This window comes from Cannabis sativa, chromosome 5 (genome assembly GCF_029168945.1).
Source record: "Cannabis sativa cultivar Pink pepper isolate KNU-18-1 chromosome 5, ASM2916894v1, whole genome shotgun sequence".
Taxonomy (NCBI): Eukaryota; Viridiplantae; Streptophyta; class Magnoliopsida; order Rosales; family Cannabaceae; genus Cannabis; species Cannabis sativa.
This window is the reverse complement of record NC_083605.1, coordinates 248641-275501: the sequence shown is the minus strand read 5'-3', so window position 1 is coordinate 275501 and position 26861 is coordinate 248641. Positions and strand designations below refer to the sequence as shown.

Here is a 26861-nt window from a genome sequence, read left to right as displayed (position 1 = left end):
TAGGTGAATTCCCTTGAGTACGGTTGCCCAGTTGAGTAGTCAACTGTCCAATTTGATTTTTTAAAGTTTTAATGGAGGCTCTAATTTCCATCATGAATTGAAGTAATGAATCAGCTTGGATATTTGAGCCTCCAGTAGGACTTTGTTGTTGCGGCTGTTGTTAGTTTTGTTGGAGCTGATTTCTCTGCTGGCAATAAATCTTACGCTTTACTCATATCAAGTTTCACAACCATTTGCCCCGTTTTCCCCAACATCTTCTACTTCAAATAATTCATGATTTTCAAAGTCACCATGATATTATCAGTGATCAACCGCCCAAGAACAAAAGTGTTTTGTGTCTCAAAAATAAAGCCCCAAAACACCTTTCATTGTGTTTGCCAAAACCTACCAAATGTGAACCCTTTGTAGTCCCACATTGTGTTACTATAAATTTAAATTGTGTAATCCTGTAAAAGTTGAATTTTTCCCAAAACTAATGTATCATACATAACTGCATAATATTTATACATCATTATTAGTTCATACATACCTAATGAGAATTCTTTTACATAAGTCATGTACACTTCAATGACAAACAAAACATATCTCAAGAATTCTTATGAACAAAATGACCATATCTTAAAGAATTCTTATGGGTAAGACAAGAATTTTAATAATATCTAAATACTAATATCATGTAAGGTTAGATGTATTTTTTTCAGACAATTGTATATGATCACATGCTCTTATACACTTAGTGTTACTATACATTTCTAGTTTTGTAGACAACATAAGTCAATAGTAGAGGGATTATGAAGCAATATACTGGAAAATGAAGGATTGGATTCATCTCATACGCTTTAACAAGCGCCATGCAGCTCTGCAACCAAAAATAAAAATCCAAAATCTTCATAAAAATTAAGAATCGATCGCACAAATATTGAAATAGAACATATCTACATTTGGAAAACCATATAATGACAGATAAGACCACAGCTATTAATCATACTAAATCCTACCAAAGTTATCAGAAGTCAATTTATTCAAACTTGGAAGTGAAACAATAATTACGATCAACATATACAACTACTTGAACAACATGCTCTATTAAACCACACATTTCAGAAAAATTGTAAACATAATGTATAGATTAGTAGGTGAGGCTTTACCTTAAAATGCATCCATAAGATTACCAAGCAAACAACGAAAAGAAATTTTCGGATCCACCGCATTCCAACACAAGATTTTGATTTTTCTTCACCATCATTGTCATCTTTCTTTCCTGTTACAGATAAATAATGTTCCCTATAGATATCTTTCTCAGCAACCAAAAATCCAGTGACCAAAATAGAAGGAAAAACCACAAATACAATATGGGGAATAACTACAACCATTACATCTGGAAATCCAATATATTCATGTTTCTCACTCCCATTGACAGATTTAACTGCCCAACCCATGTAAGTCATGTATCCCCTAATATCATCATCTGTAAAAACTTTTCCAACCAACCATGGGAACAATACAAGGTAAAATAAGTATCCTAACATGCCAAACCATACTCCATGAACCATTGAAAGTTCCTGCAGAACCCATCCTATACAATTTTTGAAGCTTTTATCAGAAACAAATTTCTTATAAGTGAAACGCTTATTTGAAAAAATAAGCAAAGATTTCGGGATAATGAGAATGGACAGCATGAAACACAGAGCAGACCACAGTAATGGGAAATACAGGAGCGTCCATTGACATCCCATGACTTTAAATTCCAACCAAGTCCATGAGATCTTAGCATTAAGACCATTTATAGAAAATGGCCTGAGATCAGTCAAAGTTGACTTTCCCTTGAGATCAATTGCCTCTATTTGCAACCAATATCTATCCGGAGATGGGTCCTCGAAAGCTCTATAGTTCCATGGGGCAATATAAAGATCCCCCCTAGAAGTGTTATCAACAATCTTGCTCATATTTGTTTCCATGATCAGATTTAGATTTCCAGATCTTGAGTCATATATCTTAGCCACAACTGAAACAATCGGAGACACAGAAAACACAAGCGCTCTAACCGTCTCGTAAGAAGAAGGGACGATAGCTTTGCATTCATAGTTTTGATGCGACGAAGATGTTGACATGAAACGTGAATCTAAAGGAAAAGTTGGCAAAATAATAGTTTCTTTGCTTCCAGACTTAAAGTCAATATCAAGATAAGAAACATGACCTCTATCAATGGCCAAAATTCTCATGGCTCTACTCTTCCTCCAATCACCCATCTCCCACTCCCAGAATTCTTTGACGGGCGAGGCTCCAATTGAACAATTTCTGACTCTATCAAAAGATACTTGGTGTGGGTTAAACTGAAAAAACTTATGTGAGGATAAATAATGGTGATTCGATTGATGATTTCGCTTCAAATTTTTACCAAACCCTGTATGGAGATGACCACATATATAAGCTGATACAGAATGATTCAGGAATATATCTTTAAGGCTCTTCCTGGAATTAGATAACGCTGAGAATGAAATAGGAAAATGTCCAAAGGTAACCTTTGTTACCGGTCTTGTTGATTGAGAATCCCATTGAGAAAGTTCCATATCTAATTCAGTTAGTAGTTCATCTGTTGGATGCCCGAAAAGATTGGTTGGACCTCGTAAACCAACGGACAGCGTGCTGTCTACTCCAACAAAGAGATATTTTCGCCCTGCAGCCTGTACGATCGAGAAAACAAGTACAGTTACAAAAATATGAATCAAAATCAACTATCAAACTTGGATCATTACTTTAAACCCATCTGCAATAAGAAAGCAAATAATTCAGATTAACTGTTGTGGTTATAGTTAGTGATTCTTCAAACCCTTTGATTTTAAGACTTTTTTTAGATGTATAACAATTTAGTGACAAAGAAAGAAAAGAAAAAAGCCAGCTATAATGTGATCTTCAAGGGCCAAAGAAATACCCCAAAGACAAATATTGACAGCATTTTTCTTTTTGCATCATAAAACATTGGTTTCGAGCTGGCCTAGTAAACCCTGTTAGCCTTTTCGCAAAAACCAAAAACAAATATTGACAGCATTGAGTTTTAGAAACTAGAGGCACTGGTTTACTAAATGCACCTAAAAATAATCAGAAATTTTAGATAAAAACTCACCTCCTGGAGGGTGACACTGTTGACATTTTTCTTCCGGCCTAGCTGTCCATTAATGCTGTATTTTGAAAAGAAATCGAAAGAACCACCAGCCATAGGTACACCAAAGTTATCATGATTCCCTCTGAGGTCAAAGAAGACGTTTTTCTCAAGTTTACTCCTTTTCACAACGTCTTCCATTACATCCCGGTACTCCACCCACTCCGCCTCATTTAGCTTCATTGTTAAAAAATCCTTGCTCTTGCCATCTAGTGAAGATAATAATAACAACAAGTTAGACAATGTTTGATAGGACAAGTCTAAATATTCTAAGAAATCACAGGCTAGTGAGAATCACAATCTAATTTATACTGAGTACATTGATACAAAACAAACTGCTTATGATTTCTATACAGTGATTAGGAAAAGCAAGCAACAGTACTCTATCCAGCAATGAAAACAAAGCCAAATAAGTTGACCTGTTATATGTACAAACACACCTCTCAAATAGGGGTGGCAATCTGGGTCACGATACAACATTTTGTGGGTTTTACACGACACGAAATTTATGGGAATCGTGTTCATGTCCGTGTTTTATTATTTTTTAGTGTCAGAGGTTGTGTTTGTGTCAGTCATCTAAAATAAATTTAAGAACTCCAATGACACGAAACAATAAAAACAACATTTTAGCTTACAACACAACACTAAATTTATCCGAATCGTATTCGTGTTTTATAAAATTTTCTTTTCATGGATCGTGTTTGTGTAATGTAGGCAGTTTTTCGATAAATTTAAGAATTCAACACGACATGCTAACATGAATTGCCACCTACTTTCAAATGTCAAATCCAATTATGCATATATATCAGTTGAGAGCATATAAAAAAGCATAAATATCACCAAAAAAAAAAAACAAATCACAGAGTCACACACAATCCAAAACAGAATGAATAACCCCTTAAAAAAAGGTTAATCTCTGCCCAAAAAACACTAGTAATCTGTGTTATGCTTCTTAAGAAAAAAATGAAAATTTCACCAGATAAAGTCAGACATAAGAAGAATCTAATTCCTTAATCTTTGACATGAAAGATGAAACCCCATATCAGAGTACCAACTAATTGAACAACCCACAAAGCTATATCAGCCAAAACATGAAAGATCAATAAAAAAATAAAAGAAAGAAAGAGAGAGAAACCTGTGAGATCACCAGTGATGAGAACCAGAGAAGGGTTGATCATGGAAAGAGCAGGACCCACAAATTTCTTGAAGTCGAGACCTCTATCTGGGTGGTGAACACTGAAGTGGAGATCAGAGAGCTGAACCACCCAAACCACAGAATCTGGGCCTCCTTTCACATCTATGACTCGTTGATTTTGGATTTGCCAATTGGGATTTGAGAAAGAATACAGTTGTTGTCCTTGTACATGGTCACTTTTTTCGGCCATGGAAATAGAAAAAGAAGAAGAGGAGAAGAGTAGTATGATGAGAGTGAGAGCTGCCATTTTCTCCATTCTCACAGTAGCTGCTCTTTCCAACGAACTCTCTGTTTACAAATCCAACAATGGCGCTATTATTTTGTCAAGTTTTTTTAGAAATTATTAATAATTTTTTTTTTTAATTTTTTTTTTTTAATAATGATTAAATTTCATTAAACTAAACTACAACAATGGCGCTATTATTTTGTCAAGAATATGGCCATAAGGAGAAGCTATATTTTTGAACTTTTGCAAATCATTAATGACCTTTAAACAATCCGACTCACCTACAACATGTGACCATCCATTTACTTTACTTCAAGAGAGAGCTTCCTTGACACCAATGGCTTCGACAATATGAGGTTGCAAAGAGCCTTCTCTAGATAAACTTCTGGCCCCCAAGACCAACCCCGCAGCAGAAATTTCAATCAAGCCTAGTCCATACCGCCCTTGGGCAGAAAAAAGTGCACCATCCACATTAACTTTGACAAAAGGGAAATCGGGTGCTGTCCATTGCTCCACGGGTACTGCAGTCGGCCAGTTTAAGCTTGCATCTGTGACATTAAGTTTTTGAGCATTAAACCATTCAACATAATTTAACTTTGTCATTGCCACTACCTCACTCACATCATGGTGCTTGGAGTTCCAAACCAAATCGTTACGATGAGTCCAAACCGACCAACAGACCATACCAGCCTCAAGAGCCTCGGTCGTGTTCCACGATACCAAACCCACTTCGAACCAACTCGAGAACAACATTGCATCAGGCGCCACAACAGTAATTGGAACCTTGCTCCAGCAACTTTGAGCAAAAGGGCATCGCACCAGCACATGCAGAGTCGTCTCAGGAGCAGCAAGACAGAACGGACATGTCCCTCGCTCAAAACATAGCCAAGATTAGATTCAGAAAAATGAATCAATCATAAAGTTAAATGAAAAAGATTACAACAGTTAATTCAATTTTTTTCAACCACTTAAAAAATACAATAGTAAAAACAGTTGTAGGTTCATTCAACCACTTAACTTGAGTGTTTAACTGTTGTGCAATATACGAAACTACACCATTAACAACTCATTTAGTCGCAGACCAAGTTATACCTAAGCTCAAGGAGGATTGACCGTAAGAAAAAGAAGACAACCTTCGACAACTAAGAATTTAGAAACTAAAAACCTTAACAAACGATATAAAATATTTAGAGAAACACTAGCAATAACATTTGTGTTTAGTATCTTAACTATTCAAACTAGGCTTTTTATTATTATTTTTATTACTTTAAATTATATTTAATATTATAAAAATACAAGTTTGTATCATTTTTAAACATATCATTTTAGCACATTATATTAGATAAAAAAATACTTAATTACACCAACACTACAATACCTCATGATTGTGCTAAACACTCAGTTGCCTTTAGCATTTTTCAACTATTATTAGTACTAAACCTAATTCTTAAAAATTAACCTCAAAATATTTACATAATTGTTGCCACTGATAGGTCTAAATTTGTTTTATAAATATGGCTAATTCTATGAGTCAATGTTCTTGAGAGATTCTATTTTTATAATTATCAGGTGAAATTAACAAACAATTTTTAATGCGAAACTGTTGTAAAATTATTTGAACATAATCGAAATTTATTTTATAAGAAAACAAACCTGATAGATCAAAATTAAACTGTAGAAAGTAAAATTGTAGAAATCAAATTGACACAATATTTTATGTGGTATCAGCATTCCTTACAAATTGCTACTAGTTCACGAGATCAAGCCCAAAGATAAGATTTATTAGTCAAATTTCAATAAGTACAAAGTAATTAACTTAAACAAAACATAGACTCCCTCTAATGATTTTGTCGTAAGCTTGATATACTCATATTTGCTGAATGAATCTCCTTAAGATACTAAGGTTTGAACTCCCTTCAAATTATTTGATGAATGCTTGTTTCCTTTCGATGCAAGACTTGTAGAAATCTTCTCCCAAAGATAGCAGTGTTTGCCTTCCTCCCGATGAAAACTTGTAGAAATCTTCTCCGAAAGATAGCGATACTTGCTTCCTCACAAAGCAAGACTTGGATGAATCTTCTCCAGAAGGTTGTTCTTCATCTTCTTCACTTTAGAATTTACTTCACATAAAAATAATCACAAAGACACACAAAACTCACATAGGAATATCAGAACAACTATCATTTACAAAAAGAAACACTCTCTTCTAAAAAAATATAAGAAATTAAAAAGTGGAAGAGTTTGATCTTTTATTCTTGGTTTAAGTGATATTTATAGGGATAAATGACACCTAAAATTGAGTTCTAAAGGTTTGAATACAAAGAGAAAATACTATTAGTTTACTTAAAAAAAATTATTAAATGATAAAAATTTGTCTGAACAGATAAGGAAAGTGTGCAGATAAAATTCTGAATAGTCTAGTCAGCATTGTGAATTTAGACACCATCAAAGCTAAGTTCATTATTAAGAAATTTTTCTTGGACATCACACAAACTAACTGGAGAGATTAATGAAATCTTATCATAAAAATAAATAAAATAAATTAATTACAAAGAAATACCATATATAGATATAATATTTATTACATAATAAAATATTTTATTCTTTCCATATAAAACTACAACTTGAGTAACAATATATTCTCAATTAATACACCACATGTAATACTTTTCAAGTAAGAAAACAATCAGACAATAAATGAAAATTATTCGCGAAAAAAAAAAAAATCAAAATCTGTTCAAACAATCTGTCAATCCGTTTAAACAGATTCCCTGTACATAGACAGATTTTTAGGAAAGTTTCCTTATATAAATAAGAAAACAAAATATACATTAAAGACACAGCTATACACGCTTCTTAACTAGAAAATATTTTTTTTTTTAAAAAAAAAACAATAAATATAATTACTTGCCTTAAATATAAAAAATTAATCATGATAATTTAAATAACGAAACTATATATTTATTTAGCCAATATAACACGATCTCATTTTGAAAAATCTTTTCACACCAGAACAAGATCTTTCGGAAGGCTAATTAGGCATTTGGAGTCATTTAAAGGAGTTTTAACACATTTTGGTGAAAAATAGTAAAAGTCAGAGAGCTCAGTTTGACAAATTTGAATGTAATTGTGAATTTCGACAACCTTAAAAAATTTGGAGCTGAACATAAAAGTTTTAGATCTCCTTCTTAATTTTTCAGAATATCTTGAATCGTCAAATTTCGAACTGTACTAAAGAAGTTACGATCGATTTACTATCAAAATGCTGACACATTTTTCCATGGGTCGCGGCCTAAGTTTTCTTGGCCGCTGCTCGTGTGCTTAAAAATGAGGTTGGGTCGCGGTCCACGGGGCCTGATTTGGCTGAAACACAATTTAGGCAGTGACACACAGTTTTCCAGGTCGTGGCTTGCGGTGCTAATTTCAGAATTTTGTTTAGTTTTTAATTACAATTTAAGTGTGACTATAAAAGAGTTTTATTTAAAAAAAAATAATTAGGGTTTATTTTATGTTTTAGAAGATAAAAATTGAGAATGAATTCTGGAAAAAAAGAGAATTGCATCATCAAAATCATTAATCTAGTTTATTTTTCTCATTAAACTCTTTAAATTTTTATTATGATTATAATTATGTCAATGATTATAATGATTACTTTTATGGAGTAGTTTCTCTTAAATTAAGGGTTATTTAAATGCATGATTATCATTAATTAATTAATAATATTTTAATTTTGTTCATTCCAATTAATTAAATTGTTCATATGCATTTAAATTGATTGTTTATGATTATTGTCTTCTTCTTATTTAAATGGTCATTGAATACGATGGAATTATGAAATTGATTGTTATTTTAAAATTGCTATTCACTTAATAGTTTAAAATTCTAAATTATTGATCATGTCAAAGTAGTTTTTAATTGTGATGAAGCATGTAGATTACGCTTGCCAATTTATTGGTTAGCATAATCTATCTCTATTAATTTTAATGATTTTGCTGAATTAAATTTTAAATATTTTTCCTTGGATTGTTTGGTAAAAAGAGTTAGTCAATAACATTTTCTTTTGATTAATTAAAATGTGAGAAATTGAAATAAATGCTCCTTTTGTTTTATCTACTATTGTTAGTTTAATATGGAATGAAGAGTATAAACATTGTTAATTGGTGATATGATTGTTTAATGGTAGCTAATTAGTTCCTAACTCCTTTTTATCATTGTTCATACCAATATTTAATTTGCTACATTGTTCTTTTAGTTTATGTTCTTTGCATTTAAATTGAGAAAAATTATTTTTTAAATTTTTATTTATAACTCGTGAATAATAGTATTCATTGGATCGACTTGTATTTTCCATTATACTAAAGTAATCAGTAAATTAGAAAAAAAAACAATTAGTAAATTTAATACAGCTTACGATATGCATTTGACCAAAACACACATATTTACCATTTAAAAAAAAAAATTATATAAAAGTTGTCACATTTGCCCGGAATGATGCTTTTGTTCTTCATTATCTCACTTGCCACACCAAAAGTACATCTATTTTACTGTTAAAAACTATATATGGTAAGACAACTCATATATTTGGGACTAGACAATTTATATGCACTAGATAATTATTTAGATTCTGTTACATTAAGGTTGTGATCAGCATTCTCCTTCTTTCTAAAATACTCAATCTTTTATGAAACTTAGATATAACATAACATAAGTATTAGTCCAACTAGGAGTGCACAAAATATATGTCAAACCATTCAACCCGGTCAACTCAACTCATTTTTTGTAGTAAAAGGTCATGCTAAGAGTAAGCCATGGCTCATTGGGTTGAAAAATAATAGGCCTTATAATTATGGGTTGGTTATGGGTTGGACACATTTTAACTCTATACAACCCAAACCAACCCATTTCTTGAAAGATGTTCCAAATTTGAGACAACTTTCATACATAAAATATATTTTACATTCACAAAATATATACAAATATATATTTTACGTTTTCATACATAAATAAATTATATTGGGATAACCTTAGAACATGAATTAACCAAAACACATCACTAACATGTAGTCTATAGTTACCTTACTACTTCTACCAACAAGCCTAATGTGAGAATCAATCACTATTATTAACTTTGTTACTCATACAATGATACCACTACTATCTTAATTTTTTTTAAAGCACTATATTACACGCGCACACACATATATGTATCGTTTTTTTGTGTATGCACCAGGTTGAATAATTTTATCCTGTTTGTAACATAAATATTAAAGTTTAAAATATTCATCTTAATCTAATGAACCCAACCCAACCCACCCCATATATTATTGTACTAAGTAGGGTTGGGTTGTACAATAAAAAAAAAAATTGAATGGTTTATAGTTTATCCAAACCACAATCATTGGGTTGGCCTATTAAAATACCTCTAACCCAGCCAACCCACCCCATGTGCACTCCTAAGTCCAACAATATTCTTGTTGACTATTTAATACATTTGCCTTCTATATTTCCAAAAGTTGAGTTGGAATTTACTTTCTGTATGATGTGTTATATTTGGACTGAAAAGAATGGAGTGGACATGGTCATCAAGTTAGGCTAGCCATTGCTCTCCCTTTCTATGTTTGCTGCAATATGTTGCTTTCTCCACTCAAGCCCATGTTGCACAAATACCCTGTAAATCGCTTGTAGGTGAAAACTATCGTCCGAGATGCAATATAGTTTAACCATTACATTAAAGTTAATTTTATTTTTATAAATATCATCTTTTATTACAAATGTATGTTGCAACTAACTAAAATATATACATTTTTTTTAGGGGCCGACTGTCCCTCTCGCTTCAATGTGGTTTCGCCCCCTAGTCCAAGATGCATCTGGCTGGTAGCTGCTCTTTCCAAAACACTTCCTGGGTGTTATAAATCTAATGAGAGGCCTACTTTCATAGTCTCTTGTGTGCTTCTAAATTACAGTTAGTCATAGTGGAAGTGAAAACTTATGCTCTCATCATAGTTTCTCTTTCTAGAGAAGTGAATTTGTCTTCCTCTGCATCTTTATCTACTTTGACAAATATTATTGTAGAAGTTATTAATCATTTATTTCTTTTTATTTTTTATCTTTTGGAGTTGTTGCCTCTCACAATTAGGTGGGACGCTAATTATTGACAAACATGTTTTAAAATTAGATAAAGATTTTGTTTGGTTGAAGGAAGTTGTTCCCCCCTTATTTTATGTGTTGTTGTAAATGAATATTTTTGATGGCTCCTAAAGAATCTCACATTATTAGTGTATGAAAATATAATACCATATATATTATATAAAATACATGAGTTGCTTCTCTCATTATTAATGGATTTTGAATTTAAATGTTTATATTGCATATTAAATTGCTATTTGAAATTTTATAAGAATAATAATGAGAATAATGTGAAACTAACAACAAAGTTTATGATATATTTTTTTAAAAAAATAAAAAGTTTATGGTTGGATTGATATATTAAATTACCATCAATCAACTATACTTATGTTGAAGTTTAATTATCCATTTTCTTTATTCTTAAAGAAAAAAAATTAGGGTTAAGTTGAAAAATGCCTCTTTTATTAATCATTTAATTAAATTTACCTCTAATTTTATATTTATTTAAAACATACCTCTTTTTATATGTATTGTACCCAAAATACCCTGACATAAGAGATTCACATGGAGAGTATCTTGAAGTGACAGGGGTAAAATTGGTACAATGTTTAAAAAAAGAGGTAAAAATGATAGATTTTAAAAAAGAGGATAAAAATAAAAGAGGACAATATAAAAAGGGTATAGAGTGTAATTTTCTCAAAAAATTATAGTTTGTCGTTTAAAGGCTGTCTTTATTCTCCAGCTAGGCCCATTAGCCTTTTTGGGGCTTAGGAGTGGATTGGTCAGGGTTGTATTTTGCTATTTTCATTTGATTTTTGCTTGTTGCGATTAATTTTCTCTTTATGATATGATTTTGAGTGTTTTACTCTTATCTTTGTGATATAATTTTGAGTATTTTAGTCACATAGTTTTAAGTATTTTAGTCTTGTTTGTGTGACATGATTTTAATTATTTTAGTCTTATCTATGTGACATGATTTTATTTTATTTTGTTTCTTTGTTTGTTATTTTTTTTTTTTCAATAGCTTGACATTAAATTATTGTTAGTGGTTGGAAATAACTAATTTTTTGTGAATGAGAGGTTATTGGTAGTGCAGTTACATACCTTGCACAATTGTTAAGTACTCAAGCTACAAGGTTAAACCTGCTAAAAGTTAAGTGTGATGCTGCAATCTTTTTCATCTGATTTTATTTTAATTTTTTGTCAAACGATTTGAAAATTAAACCACTGCTTATTTAGTTCGTTTTTCAAATTCTAATGTTAATAATGTTTCCTACAAAAGAAATGTCATGATTGAATTGTAAGCTATTATTTTAACTAATTGTTATTAATGAAATTTCATAATTTATTCAAATAATAATAATAATAATATGGATAATGTACTACTTTTTTTCTCTAAAAAAATATATTTATATTTTATAACCAAATAAATTTAACATGCTTTTATTATGGCTGAAAATTTTCGAAGTTAGTTCTTAGCAATAAATAAATTGGCTAGAGAATAATTAAACACTCTTTAATTCTCTATCGATCTGAAAGTATATGCCTAGCCTAGCCCTAAATTTAAATAAAATAAGCTAGTGTACGAGTTATGTGATGAAACTTTAATTTAATGACTTTTAATTTCTTTTTCTTTTTTTTTGAAATGGTTCTAATTTCTTAATTTAGTGTACTAAAATTAACGATTATGCAACTCCAATAATTATCTTTTAGTTTTAAATTTACTTTTTATTATAATATTAAAAGATAATATCATTATAAAATCTTTTGATATTATATTTCTTAAAATTAATTTCATCCTACACCTATTCAAACTGTTATTGTAATTTTTTTTTATATTAATTTAGTGTGATTTTGATTTTTATTTATACTACCATTCTCTCACCATATAAAAAAATAAAAAAAAATGAAAGGCAACTCTTACTCAACTTTAAATGACAATGATGATGATTATGATAGTAATGCTCGTTTGATTTGCTGGATTTGTTGGTCTATGTTTAGTATAATTTTGGGTTTGACATTGTTTTTCTATGGCTTGGCGGTTCCAATGCCAAGATTACCCGAAATCTTAATCGAAGAAATATACACAACCACTAGCATAGATAATTCGAGTATCGTTGCAAATGTCAATGTAGCTTTTGCCATAAAAAACCAAGCAAAGAGTGTGGTTATCATCGACCAACTCACTATGTCATTGTCAGCAGATTCAAAAATAACAAACTCTTTAATGTCTTTAGAACTCGATAGAGGGGAAAGTAGAACCACTTGGTTAAGGGTAAAAAACACAACATTAAAGACCTATACATGGCCATATGTCACACCTCGATATATTCGAGAGATAGATGTTGTTTTACAAAAACCACCACCACTAGGGTTTTTGTACGTTGACTTTTTGTTGACTTGTGATCTTAGATATAGTGATGAAAAGATCCCGAAAGAGATGAGATCAATTAGTGGTGTGAAATTTGAGTGTGGAATTTTGAATATACCATTGTCATTGAATTACAAGCAAACTTATAAGCCTAATCACAACCAAAAAAATGGATTAGGGCTTTGCTTGGTTCTTGATAATCAAGATTGGAGAAATATTGAAAGTAACTTTATATTCCAAAAGAACTTAATTTGTTGTTTAGGCATGGTTATACTTTTACCGTTTGTATATTTCTTGAAAGAGTTCTTGTTTCCCTTATTTAGAACTATTCAGTACTTATAACTTTTTGGGATTGTAATAGTACTGTACGAATCTATCATATATTTAAGATGTTATGTTATAAGATTTTATATTTAAGATTAATAAAATAAGGTATAAGAAAAAGTTCTTAAATCTTTTTTCTTCTTCTTTCGAGTTTTCAAATCCAATAAATTGTTATAAAAGGAGATGGCACCAACTAAACTTGATGAGAAATTTAACGAGGCTAGCTCAAGTGGCCATAGGTGTGTATGTATGAGAGGGTGCCTGTGTGTGGATTTTGGGATCGAAACTCAAGTTGTGCAATATAATGTATATATAAATATTTCAATAATAAATAAAAAAACTTGATGAGAAATTTAGAAGGGCACCAAATTGCCACCAATTATGGCCCACCAAGCCCTACAAGGCACAATATTATCCACCGAGTATGGCACAAAAAACAGCCATAGAATATGACACATAAACAAGGCACAAAAAAGGCCCCCAAATATGACACGTAAAAACCTAAAGCACAAAAATAGCCACCAAAGATGACACAAAAGCCTTTAGAAAACACATAACATAGCCATAGCAAAATTGTGAGTAACAAAACCATTATATCATAGATTATCTCTACCAAAACATAAACTCTACAAAACTAAAGTAGGAATTCAAACAAAAGAGTTGAAATGCACGTAAGATGTCTAATTCCTGATTTTTTGACAGGAGTTTGGCCATACAAATGATTGACGGAAGAGAGCTTGGCCATTAAATGTCGCTAAAGGTAAACAACAGGAAGTTTTACCATCAACAAATAGCTACTCAACGAAAATGGTGAAGAACTTTGATTTTTTATGTATTGAAAAGAATAGAATTTTGATAAACATAAAAATAAGAAAGTAACACAAAAATGGCTATAGTGGTGCATATTGAAACCCTAATTGATGATCTAATGCATATGAACGACAAAGACATATGAGTGAAAACGACAATAAACCCAATATGGGAAAATAAGAAATATTAATAGATGAGACAAAACAACAAATGAATAACGACAATGAAGAGGGAACACCAACAAAATTTAAGCAACCAGACAACAAATCAACCAAAGACCTAAAAACAAAGCAGACTCACTAAATCTTAATAGTAACTTACTAACTGGATTACATCCTAAAAGCCTAAACTATAATGTAATCTTTCACCTAAGAAGAGAACATAATATTCCTTCCTGCCCTGATGAAATGAATCAAACAAGCTTCTCAAATTAAACAAATGAAGAATATAGATACCTAGTAATAGTAACATAGGACTAAAAGACACAAGTTAACAAATGATTAACCAAAGACAACCCCCTCAAACTCGGTTACTGTACTTAGAAAACTTAGCATATATTTAATACTATGTAAAAAGATCAACCACAAAATCCCAATTGAACTCAAGTAACAAACTTTAGAAACCAAATAATGTAATTTCAACAACAAAGTTCACCCATTCAATGTTGAGTTGTTTTTTCTCCCTAAAAAAAATTCTTATTACAATCTTCCTCATATCTCTAATCCAATGATTTGCATCAGCAACTCATAAAAATGGAAATTAAGTCTCATCCAATAATGAATTCTACAAAGTCTAAACAAAATCAATGAATCCACAAATCTAAAAAAAAATTAGCCACTTTTCTCAGTTTATTATTTATTGGCACTGAACAATAAAATTACAAGGGCAGAAAAATCATATACCAGACTTGATGATCTTCCTCCTAGCCAAGAACCTAGCAATCGGTGGTGTAAGCGCGACCGTTATCGGCACTCGAATGGGGAACAATGCCTTGTTACAAAGCACAGCCAATGCAAGAGCACCACCACTCGAAGCCGCCAGTTCCGCCGTCCGATTCCTCGTCGTCTTTTCTTTCTCTACAATCACCGTCGTTGATGTCCCGTTTACATTATCTTCGAGTACAAATTTCTCATCGGATGGATTCGATTCGACCTGGTCTTTGGATGAAACGCCGCCCATGTGTAATTTATCGAGAAGTGATTCGACGTCGACGTTGTTGTTTATGGCGACATAGAGACCGGAAATGGAGGCGGCGGATACAGAAAAGTGTACTCCCATTGCTACCTTGCCGTATTTCTTTAAAAGCTCACGGAATCGTCCTCCGGTGAAGAAAGCCATGGGTGTCGAGCTTTGATTTGGAGATGGTTGAAGGTTGAAGAGGGCTTGATGAAAAAGCTAGGGTTTTGTCTCCATAGTAATATTTTTCAAGGGTTTTGACCCACCTGAAATTTTGGTCTCAGAAGAAGAATCTGGAATTGGAACTGAGGATTACAGTTGATACTTCTCGAATTTGGGTTTTGCTTTGGAAATTTGAGCTCCTTTTGGGCTACTATGGGCCTTGTTGGGTTGGGCCTAGTGGACTCATAGTTCCATCCTTCTAATAGGGATAAGTTGAAAAATATCTTTTTTTTTGGAGTAAGTTGAAAAATACCACTCAATTAATCAAATTTATCTCTAATTTTATATTTAATTGAAACATAGCTCTTTTTATATGTATTGTACCTAAAATACCCTGACATAAGAGAGTCACATGGAGAGTATCTTGAAGTGACAGGGGCAAAATTGGTATAATGTTTAAAAAAAATATAAAAATGATACTTTAAAAAAATGGGTAAAAATAAAAGAGGACAATATAAAAGGGTATAGAGTGTAATTTTCTTTTTTTTGTATCCATTAATCAAAAATACCCTCATATTATTTTTTTTATTAAAATATACCCATTTTTTGAGTGTATTGCCTAATATATATATATAATATACCCTCACTCTCTACTTAAGTCTAGCATATAATTTACATAACTTAAGGGGTCTAATGGGGATATCATCCATAAACGTGGGTAAAATCTAAAAAATATGAAAATAGAAGTAAAAATTAAAACAAGTAAAATAAAGTGAGTATACAATGTAATTTCCTCTTTATAATATGGTGTCATTTGTCTAGAAAATTACAACGGCTATTTTTTGTAAAATAGTTACACTTTTATGTTATAATTTTTTTTACAATATTTTATAAAAACACACCAAAAATCTTAAAAAGAAAACATAAAAATAATATATAAATAATAAAAATAAAAAAAATAAAATAATAAGAGTACAACAAAAAAAATACATTAAAATATTATATTTTTTGTAAATAGATCTATAAACCATAAAAATAATTAAAATTACGTAAGACCGTAATTTTGTAATGTTTCTTATGAAGAAACCAGTTTCTTAATGAAGAAACCAGATTATTGGTGATTTTTCTGACGACAATACCAATTCTGGCGAATTTTTTTGGTGCCGGCAGTAACTCCGATAACTTTTCTGGCACCGACAGCTACTCCGACGATTTTTTCGGTACCGACAACAAACTTCAGAAAAATCGTTAGAATTGGCATTGTCATCGAAAAAATCACTAAGAAACTGGTTTCTTAATATTTTTTTCAGTAATTTTTCCGGCAATAATACTAATTTCGATGACTTTTTTTGTGCCGACAGTAACTCCGACGACTTTTCTAGTGCCAACAACTACTCCAGTGACTTTTCTGATACTAACAACAAACTCTGACGTATTTTTTAACACCAATAACAACTCCGATAATTACTATAATTTGTAATATTTTTTTTATGATAATTCAATCTCATATTAAATTTTTATTTTAAATAACATATTTTTTCTTATTAAGTTTCTTTATATAAATACCCTTTTTCTTTTCTTTCTAAGAAAGAAAGAGACCATGATTAGGAGGACTGTGATTAACGCGGGAGAGCTTCTATTTCGTCAAACGCCGTCGTTTCGGCGGCAAGCTCTGACTCCTTCGAATCGTTTTTCATTCTCATCAATGGCGATGACCAACCTAATAGGCACTCACAATGGCACCTTTCATTGCGATGAAGCTCTCGCCTGCTACTTCCTTCGTCTCACCAATAAATTCTCAGCTGCCAAAATCCTTCGCACTCGTGATATCCAGGTACTCTTCCTTATTTTTTAATTTTCTGTTTTGTTCTTGCGAAAATTCTCCGGGAAACCATTGATACAATGTTTCACTTTTACAGGTTTTGGATTCCTTGGAGGCATTAGTTGACGTTGGTGGCGTTTATGACCCGAGCAGAAACCGTTTCGATCACCACCAGCATGGGTTTCATCAAGTGCTTGGTCATGGCTTTACCACCAAGCTCAGTAGCGCCGGTCTTGTCTATAAGGTTAATATTTCACTTCATATAGCTTAGAGAAAAGTCTATTATGTTTCAATCCTCTAACCTTTTTTGTTTATTTATTAATGAGATATTTGTGGCGAAACCCTTAATATTTGTAATTGTTACTCGTCTAATAAAAAAATTAGCAACAAAAATATCTTATCTTACGAGTTTGTTGCAGCTATAACTTTTGGCGATTTTAGTTTTTTTTTATTTAATACGTGGTACAAATAATATGTAGAGTGTGTTTCTTAGTTAGCACTTAACGGGCTTAGTTGAAACTTAATAATCAAAAGAGTATGATTGTAACTAAATCATAAGATAAGACATTTTTGCCTGTCACTTTTTTTTATTAGGATCATATGTACAATAATTGCAAATATTATGAGGATTTCGTCGTAAATATCCCTTTATTTTATTAATTAATCAGCATTATGGGATGGAGATAATATCCAGGAAGCTTAATCTTGATGAGGGACACCCAAATGTGTTTAGGTTATATCTAGCAATTTACAAGAGCTTCATGGAGGTATGATTTACTGTGTTTCATGAAATTTTGGTTCTTCTTTTCAATGAGGTGTGATGTGCATGAATTCTGATGTTTAATTTTGGATTGTTATATTGTTCAATGGGATAGGCAATAGATGCTATTGACAATGGAATAAACCAATATGACATAGACCAACCTCCTAAATATGTCAATAATACAAACCTATCTTCTAGAGTTGGAAGATTAAATCTGGATTGGTTGGACCATGATCTTTCATCTGAGAAAGAAGATGAAGCTTTCCAATGCGCAATGAACTTAGCTGGCAGCGAGTTTCTAGATGTATGATTTGTTTTTCTTCATTTTAAGATGTTTGTTGTGCATTTAAATTTTGAAGTCGCCAATGTAATGAATTGACATCTTTGTATCTCAGATTTTAAATTTTCACGTAAGATCGTGGTTACCAGCTCGATCAATTGTTATGGAATGTCTTCTTGCAAGAGGAAATATTGATCCAAGTAAAGAAATCATGGTACTGACTAAATCTTGCCCGGTAAGTAAGCATTTTCCCGCTTAATTGATGTCCTTTGTTTCTCTGTTATTGATTAAATGTAACCATTTCCCACCTGTGAATGCATTCTTTCATTTTTACTGTCTGCCACTGTTGATTATGCCATCTTGTTTAGCTATGCTGACCTTTTTAAGTTTAAATGCATTATGCTATCTTGAATGTCTGAAATTTGTATGTTTCTATTTGACATTTGCATATGTTTCAATGTCGGCTAGTTCTACTTTTGTTTTTTAAATCACATGGTTTTGAATTGTGGTTGAACTGATAGAGTTGCTTTTGATTTTGACATTGGAGGTCATGTCGGTGGTTCTAAGATATGTGATGAATGGTTAGTTGTGATTCAAGGCATCCCATCTTTATTGGCTGGGAAATTTTCAAACAACTAGTTTTCTTTTAAATAGTTATGAATCCTAAAAAAGAAAGAGAGAGAGAGAGAGAGAAAAAAGGAGATGAAGCATTATGTGGAGTTTGTTCTGCATGGAGTCATGGACTAAGAGATCATGCCCATAATATTACTTAATTACTCGTCTTTTGACAGTGGAAGCTTCATATATTTGAGCTTGAGGAGGAGATGAAGATTGATCCTCCCATCAAATATGTTATTTACCAGGTACTCATAAAATACATGACATGATACAAATCCTTCCAATTCTCTACTGACTCAAAAGGGAGAAAAGTTTCTTTTTTTCAGCATTCTGTGGTGTCTTTCATCGGTTGAAGTGAAAGTTCTAAATTTATCATTCTTGGTTTGGCTTGTAATTAAATTATTTCCTGTTCAGGATGACAGGAACAAAACATGGAGAATTCAGGCAGTGGCAATATCACATGATAAATTTGAGAGTCGGAGACCTCTTCCATCGGTTTGGAGGGGTTTGGAACATGACAAACTCTCTGAGGTTGCAGGAATCCCGGGCTGCGTCTTTGTTCACATGAGTGGATTTATCGGTGGAAATCTAAGTTACGAAGGTGCTCTAGCGATGGCTAGAGTTTCATTGGCATACTAAAGTCAGAATATTTTACATATGTGCAGGTAGGATGCATGACTATTATTATAACATCATGAGATATTTAATTGGCTGCAATATGTTTGTTCCCACCCCACACCCCCAGGGGAATTTGAATTATTTTTCTTTATTGAATACATGCATAATTTTCAATCTCAAATGGTGAAAATCCAGACTGGTGAAAATCCCTGTTGCCTTTCGGGCATCGTTTTCTTTAGTTTTAGAGATTTGCAGCATGTTAGAGAAAGTGTACACATTTGAAATGTTTGTAAGGTGAAATTCCATAGGTGTCGTCACATACACATCAATTATTTTCATTCAGTTATTCTAATGTCATTGTGTAAAACTAATCTATTATTTGTATATCATTATATTCACATAGATTTTCATATCAAGATCTAGTTAATTATGAGATTGACACATGACTTCACAATTGCTGTTAGCCATGATATATTATTGCTTCTATTTTAAACAGATTCTGTTAGGGACAAAAATTTGAATGCCATGAAATGTAACTATCTTCTTCTTAACACCCTACTCTTCCTCTTCACTTGTGATTGGTAAATCTTCTTTGGACCATGAATAAAGCCCTCCTTCCAAGTGGTAGACATTGTTATACCCATTCAGAACAAGCAAGTAGGCCGCTATCAGTGATCTGTAGAAGGTACCAATAGTTTGAACATCTATGGGAAAGAAACTAAATTATTATCGATAGGCTATAAAATTATGTTACCTTGATTGTTGACCTTCTGGGAGATTTTGGGTTGGTTTCATTGTTCCCCCGGTTGAGCAAGCCACTATTATCTTTGCATCCTTTTTTATTTTTGACTCCACAGCTATTTACCAAGTACCAATTATGTTAGTCCATGGAAAGAAGTTCTCATAAAGTAGTGTCGAAAGAAGTAGGTTATGATTCATACTTGGTATGAACTCAGGGTTCTCCTCTGTACCGGCAAAGATGCCAAAAAATGCAAACGCAGCTCGGCGAGCTATGTCCCATGCTGTCCACTCTTTTATAAGCCTATATATTTGTACATTGATGGCACCTGGTGCATGAGCCTAACATAGAAAACCATTAACTTATACTCAAACCCCATAGTTTTCATTCTTGCTCATAAATTTTTTCATGAAGAGACAGCAATGGTGACTTACATGCTATTAGAATGAAAATGGAATCTTATGAACTCCCTCTCTTTCCGATAACTATTTTTTCCGTTTTACTTGTTTCTTATTCTAATGAAGTGGGTGTTTTCATAAGCAGACTAACCTCTTTAAATTCTGCTTCAGGCCGCACATCAAGAATAACAAAGTTATTTTCTTTCTGGAGTCTCAGAGCTTCTTTAGCATCCACACTCCGTACCTGCAAGATAGGATTTTTCGGGAGCTTGTTAAATGGTTTTGCTTCTAACCCTTTTTTGCTCTTGAAAACACAGTTAAATATGATCGAATAAATAAATTGTTATCTCATTAATTTTCATTCATGCTTGCATTCCTACTTATCCTTTTAAGTCAGTGATTGTTTTCTATTGTGAATATTGATCAAATAAGCTAATTATGTCACATTGTTCATGTGTGTAATAAGATGGACAATAAGAGCAGTAGAGCTATACCCTTTTCTCTAGCAATTTTTCCCTTTTGATCTTCCAGTCTTCTTCAGCTAAAAGAAGATTTTTTTAAAAAAAAGGAAAAGAGAACAAGTGAGGGTCTAATCATAGATAGTTGTCAACATCAACTTAGACATTTAATACTAATGTTACCTGGTCTTTTTGCTGGTTTGGTTGCTGCACTTTGGATTTTCAGGCGTTGTGAGGATGTTTGTGCAGATCTCAACACTCCAATCATCAACCAAGAGGAGTTATAATTATGTTGAGAATGTTTAGAAGCCAACATCAGAGGTGAGTGTTGAAAATTTGATTGTAAAGATGATGAAGATGGATATGAGGTGAGTGAAGTAAGGGAAGCCATTAAGATTAAAAATAAAATAAAAATTCAACCAAAATCAGCTTCTGGTATTTTTTTGCCTTTCTTTTGATTTCTTAGTATTTGGTTAAATTGATTAAGAATAATAGTTACCAGTAGTACTTGGTCTCTCTGATGTTTCTATTTTGTTTTAGAGATCTTTTGAGGGTTTGTGGGAAAGTGACTGGGCCAGGGCATTGTGGATTTTAATATCTCTCAAAATCTAATCTTGTGGTTGATATTAATAGGTCTAATGCTCTTTGGATATAATTCAAATTCATGGTCACCCTTTTTTATCTTTTTCTGTAAATAAAGTTTCTCTAACTTGTCTTGTATTAACATTTTCATTTGTCCCTTTTTAGACCTATAAACCAATCACTAAGTTCCAAATCACTACCTCTAATCTTCTCACTTCTTTCATTTATTGGGTATTATTTGGTTGAGGGACATTTTTGGTACTGATTTTCATTTCTTTTTTCTTCATTTTTTAATATTTATTTATTTATTTATTATATATAAAACCATGTTGTTGGTGTTTATGTATTTATTTAATACAAGTGAAACTATGTACATAAACTTCAATTCGTACCTAGGAGAGAAAGGTAAGGTTAGAGAAAGAAAAAGTAGATTTTAATAAAAGTATTGGAATATGGACAGTAGATAAATAAACGACATCAGAAATTTATAGAGGTTCAACTCTAATTATATGGTAATATTTTTAGTATTTGCTTATTGGAATATTAAGATCACGAGAACCATAGTCAGATGAGTTTCTCAATATTTCTCAAAGAATTACATTGATAATTTGTATAGCCTATTAGCTCTCTTGAAATTATGAATTTGGTCCCCAAAATAGTGAAATGAGCCACTATTTGTAGAGTTACAAGTGAATGAATGGTGTTAATTACAAAATATTCAATAAATATTGATTATTCCCTAATCTCTTGAATTTGTTGCTCAGATAAGATGAAGAAGAAGATAATAACAACTGGTTTTACAGCTTAACACTAAGACTAAGACCGCGCATGCTCAGGTTTGTGTGAGAACTTTTAATCTAAATGGACAAAGGCGCGCTCAATTTCAGGAAGTTGTTCAAGTTTCTCCTGTAAGAAGTAATCTTCTTTTTGCTTATACAAGTTATGGCACCATTAAAGAATTAAGTTTCTCATATACATTTGATATTGATAGAATCTCCTTCTTGTAGGCCATAGAACAAATCACCAACTCCCAAGTATCTACACCAATCAAATTTGCATTTCCCAAGCTACTCAAAACTTTAATCAACAACTCCATATCACCTTTCTCACACAACCCATCAACAATTTTTTTTCTACCCTCAGAAAAAGGTGCAAAACCCTTAAATAACATCTCATCTTAGAAAGTTGCTGCTTCATTAAACCTTCTAGAATCACATAACCCAAGAAACATTGTTCTAAATGAAACAATATCTTGTTTGTAACCAAGTCTTGATAAATCTTCAAACAAATCATTTGCTTCACTCCATTTTCCATCTTTACACAACCCACCAATTATGATATTATAACTAATTACATTTGGTTTACACTCCTCTTCCACCATATGATCCAAGACCTTGTAAGCTGCATCAAAATCATTTTCAATACAAAACCCATGAATTTTTGCATTGTAAGTTACAGTATGAGGTTTACAACCAGAGATTTTCATCTCCTCCAAAATCCAATAAGCTTCATCTTTCTTACCAACCTTGAAAAGAGAACTAATAAAAGTGTTGTAAACAGTTAAACCCAATGCTATTTTCTCTCTTCCCATCTCATCCTTAACTCCAAAAGCCAAATCAGATTTACCAATCTTACATAACCCTTTTATTAAAGATGCATAACCTGATTTATTCATTCTCATTCCTATTACTATTTCTATATCTATTTCTATATTTTTATTCCTCCTACCTAAGAGTACTAGTCAAACACCCCACAGCAACATAGGAATGTACATAAAAGCTTTTTGTAAACTGCCTAACTCAAATAACTCGCACAAACTAAACTAAAATAACCCGACAAAATATACAAATTTAAAAAGTTAAGGAATCTATCCAAAATGCAGTATGGTCTCTGTCCAGATTTGCATTGTATATATGTTAACTAGCATTAATTATTTCACTTAAATTCAATGATTCATACTCAAATCTCACCTACTCAACTTTAACTTCATTCCCACTTAGTTTTCTAGCTGTTTTACCAAAACTTGTGATATTTTTAACTAGGATCTCATGGTAATTGTCAACTTTTAATTCATTGAGTCCAATATTCTAAAATTGTTTCTTAATAAGAGCCCACTTAGTATCCATGATTAAACCATCCGAGATATCCGAGATATGGAAGATATAAAAATTGTATTATATGAAGTCATTTTCAATACCTCTATTGAAGCATTATTCAATAATTTTATGATATATTTGTATTAATTTTAATATTACACTTCAATATACATTTACAAAACTTAATGCAAAATTTAATATTTTTTACTATGTATATATATATAGAAAAATAGCAGCTTTATTTATCTTTAATTTTGTTATTATTTTATTATATAAAATATAAAATATTTATAATTCAATCCAATAAATAAATTTAATATAAAATATTAAAAATGATATAAAAATAATATATTTATTGTGATGTAAATTTTTTAAATTTAAATTAATTTTTGCTAACAAATTTGGATTAACTTTTGACACATTAAAATAAATTTTTATACACGAAGAATTATAATTTAACAATAAATCACCAATTTAGATGCTCTAACAATACTCTTTATTTCACTATCTTCTCTTTCACACTCTCCATTTTAAAATGTACGTGGAATAAAGTTTACAATTTACATGTAACAATTTGAGCATTAATTTATAAAATAAATGAATAAGAAGTGTACATGTAATTATGGTCTTTCAATAGTTGCTTACTAAAAAGGTCACCATTCTTTCCTCAAAAAAAAAAAAAAAAAAAAAAAAAAAAAGGTCACCATTCTTTTACTTTCAGTCATCCTCTCAATGTCCCACCATGTGAGCAGGTCCAGCACATAACCCATCATCATTTATGAGCTTTAATTAAACACCATGTTGGAGGACTAGACTAGGCTTCTCTATTCTCTTTTATGATAAGAGTATTGTTATTAGATACTAGTTGTGTTTTAGTATTTTTTAGACTTTGTAATTGGTCAAAAATATTTCGTTAAAGTTATTACATAAAATTATATAGAAATTGATATTTAATTGTACCAATAACAACATAATATCGATGAAGGTGTTGGCCACTACTAGTGGGTCCAATATTATTATATGTGTTAATATCATTATTGGTACAATTAATTATCGGAACCTATATACATAATTTTTAAGGAATATCACTAGCTAATTATAAAATGTCACCTTATCAATGACACTGCTCTTTCCTTATGATAAAAATGAACATTATTATTAAGTATCAGTGGTGCCTAACACTATGATAAATACTACTGATGTATTTTAATATTAGAAGATGCTAAGCACCACTACCACTAGCATTACTAATATATTTTAATATTTTTCTACTAAATTTTATCAAAATTAAAAACCATTGATTTGATTGAAAAATAAATATGATCAATTGCCAACTTCCATTTATTTAAGATTCTAATTTATTAAAATCTCAATTCCCAACTTCCTTTTGTTTAAGATTCTAATTATTAAAAATCTCAATTCTCAACTTCCTTTTGTTCAAGATTCTAATTTATTAAAATCTCATTCTCAACTTCCTTTTGTTTAAGATTCTAATTAATTAGTGCAATCATCTAAGGAAGGAAGGAGGGAAGTTTGGTTGGGGAGATTTTGATTTCTTAAGTATTGAAAAAAAAAAGTCAACAATGATTCTGAGTTGTTAGCTACAAACCCATTTTCATTACAAATTTTCAAACCCAATTAGTAGGATGAAACATGTGTTGGTTATAAATTCACAATTGTATAATATTGTTTGATTTTCTTATTTTTTCAACTAGTTTATTAGATTGTGTAATAATTTTGTACCAACATCATCTTTACAAGTTACCATTGATTTAGGCTCTAGCTTTGGTTTAATAAAACAAATATATAAATATATATATATATATATATATTATATTTTCCTTTTTAACAAAAACGTCATCAAAAAGCCCAAGACAATTAGGTAAGCCACCAAACATGAGAATTTATTTCGGAAAATACTAATGTAGCTAATGATAATAAGCAATATAGTATTATCTCTTTTACAATAAAAAATGATATAAAAGAGAGACTTCCAAAACTTGCTGAAAATGTGCTAAAAGGGAACTAAAAAAACTAGTTAACTTAGTAAGTTTGATGGTATATTATATATTGTTAACGTTGAAAAGTGGTCAACATCTCAGTTCGTTAGATTGGTGAGATGATTAATAAATTTAAGTAAATAATTTAGAGAAACACAAAATTTATAGTTGTTCACTCTCCATGTCACGATATTACTGAAATTATGTCTTGAGTTTTTATTTCTCAAGAGAATTATAGAAAATGCTAAGTGTTTAAACTCTAATTTCGAGAGAGATAAACTAGAGAGAGATGCTCTGGCCTTGTAGGTAGTTTTTTGAATGTAAAAAATTAGCTAAGGGAGCTCCCCTTTTAGGTGAACGAGGCCCACAAAATTAGAAAAAAAATAATATAAATTAGATATTTTTCATCGTAGATAATGATCAAACAATAAAAATTAGCTCTTGGTGGTAATGACCATTTTTTAGAGCCCGGCAGGACTCGATACAGGTAAGTCAAAGCTTATTTTCGTAACTCACTTGTGGTGAAATTTGATGTCGATATCTTCAGAATTACGATTGAAGTGAGACATGACTTGATAGAACATTAAATCGGCTTCAAAATGCAAATTGAATCGCATCAATTAGATAAATATTGAATGAGTTATGACTGTTTTGTTGAAGGTAGTTCATGACCCAACACCTATGTTGACATATGATGTCAACCTGGACGCTAAGTAAGTGTAAAAACGACCAAGGGATGTACTGTAAGATGCCTCAGTGATATTGTGACATCACTTAGTCTATATCTGTGTTCTGGCGAAGCTGGTTACTAGTTCTCGGAGATGTTGTTATTCTGCGGAAATGAGAGACTCAAAACTCTTTATTTCCATGTGAGTTTCTCATGTTGGAAATGAGAAATGCGAAGTTGTGAATTTGACTTCTCTAACTTCAAGGATCT

General features: G+C 31.4%; 6 protein-coding genes across 7 annotated transcripts; 1 reads left to right on the top strand and 5 right to left on the bottom strand.

Annotated features, from left to right (window-relative positions):
* Positions 1 to 460: 460 nt before the first annotated feature.
* On the bottom strand, positions 461 to 4683 carry LOC115717081 (putative metallophosphoesterase At3g03305). The gene is made up of 4 exons (XM_030646019.2): positions 4296 to 4683; positions 3125 to 3369; positions 1149 to 2684; positions 461 to 859 (listed from the first exon to the last, which is right to left on the bottom strand). Exons 1-4 carry the CDS (start codon positions 4609 to 4611, stop codon positions 743 to 745), a joined length of 2214 nt encoding a protein of 737 aa, XP_030501879.2. The 5' UTR covers positions 4612 to 4683; the 3' UTR covers positions 461 to 742.
* Positions 4684 to 4893: 210 nt separating this feature from the next.
* Positions 4894 to 5334, bottom strand: LOC133038035 (uncharacterized). Its single transcript, XM_061116011.1, has one exon. It carries the CDS (start codon positions 5332 to 5334, stop codon positions 4894 to 4896), a length of 441 nt encoding a protein of 146 aa, XP_060971994.1.
* A 9527-nt stretch (positions 5335 to 14861) lies between these two features.
* On the bottom strand, positions 14862 to 15713 carry LOC115717213 (uncharacterized). Its single transcript, XM_030646175.2, has one exon. It carries the CDS (start codon positions 15548 to 15550, stop codon positions 15107 to 15109), a length of 444 nt encoding a protein of 147 aa, XP_030502035.1. The 5' UTR covers positions 15551 to 15713; the 3' UTR covers positions 14862 to 15106.
* A 1424-nt stretch (positions 15714 to 17137) lies between these two features.
* On the top strand, positions 17138 to 22821 carry LOC133037699 (uncharacterized). 2 transcript variants are annotated; one of them, XR_009687745.1, is made up of 8 exons: positions 17138 to 17384; positions 17470 to 17616; positions 18041 to 18139; positions 18248 to 18439; positions 18531 to 18650; positions 19207 to 19278; positions 19448 to 21067; positions 22593 to 22821. XR_009687745.1 is itself a non-coding variant. In XM_061115090.1 (7 exons), the coding sequence occupies exons 1-7, from the start codon at positions 17151 to 17153 to the stop codon at positions 19670 to 19672; spliced, it is 1089 nt and encodes a 362-aa protein (XP_060971073.1). In that variant the 5' UTR covers positions 17138 to 17150; the 3' UTR covers positions 19673 to 21343. The 2 variants fall into 2 exon arrangements, 1 of the variants encoding a protein (XP_060971073.1); XM_061115090.1 differs by lacking the exon at positions 22593 to 22821 and having other exon boundaries at positions 19448 to 21343.
* LOC115716769 (rhodanese-like domain-containing protein 14, chloroplastic) lies at positions 20082 to 21846 on the bottom strand. Its single transcript, XM_030645667.2, has 6 exons — positions 21430 to 21846; positions 21283 to 21329; positions 20940 to 21032; positions 20593 to 20731; positions 20406 to 20508; positions 20082 to 20327 (listed from the first exon to the last, which is right to left on the bottom strand). Exons 1-6 carry the CDS (start codon positions 21635 to 21637, stop codon positions 20207 to 20209), a joined length of 711 nt encoding a protein of 236 aa, XP_030501527.1. The 5' UTR covers positions 21638 to 21846; the 3' UTR covers positions 20082 to 20206.
* A 184-nt stretch (positions 22822 to 23005) lies between the features above and the next one.
* On the bottom strand, positions 23006 to 23509 carry LOC133038034 (putative pentatricopeptide repeat-containing protein At1g53330). Its single transcript, XM_061116010.1, has one exon. The coding sequence runs from the start codon at positions 23507 to 23509 to the stop codon at positions 23006 to 23008; it is 504 nt and encodes a 167-aa protein (XP_060971993.1).
* Positions 23510 to 26861: the final 3352 nt, after the last annotated feature.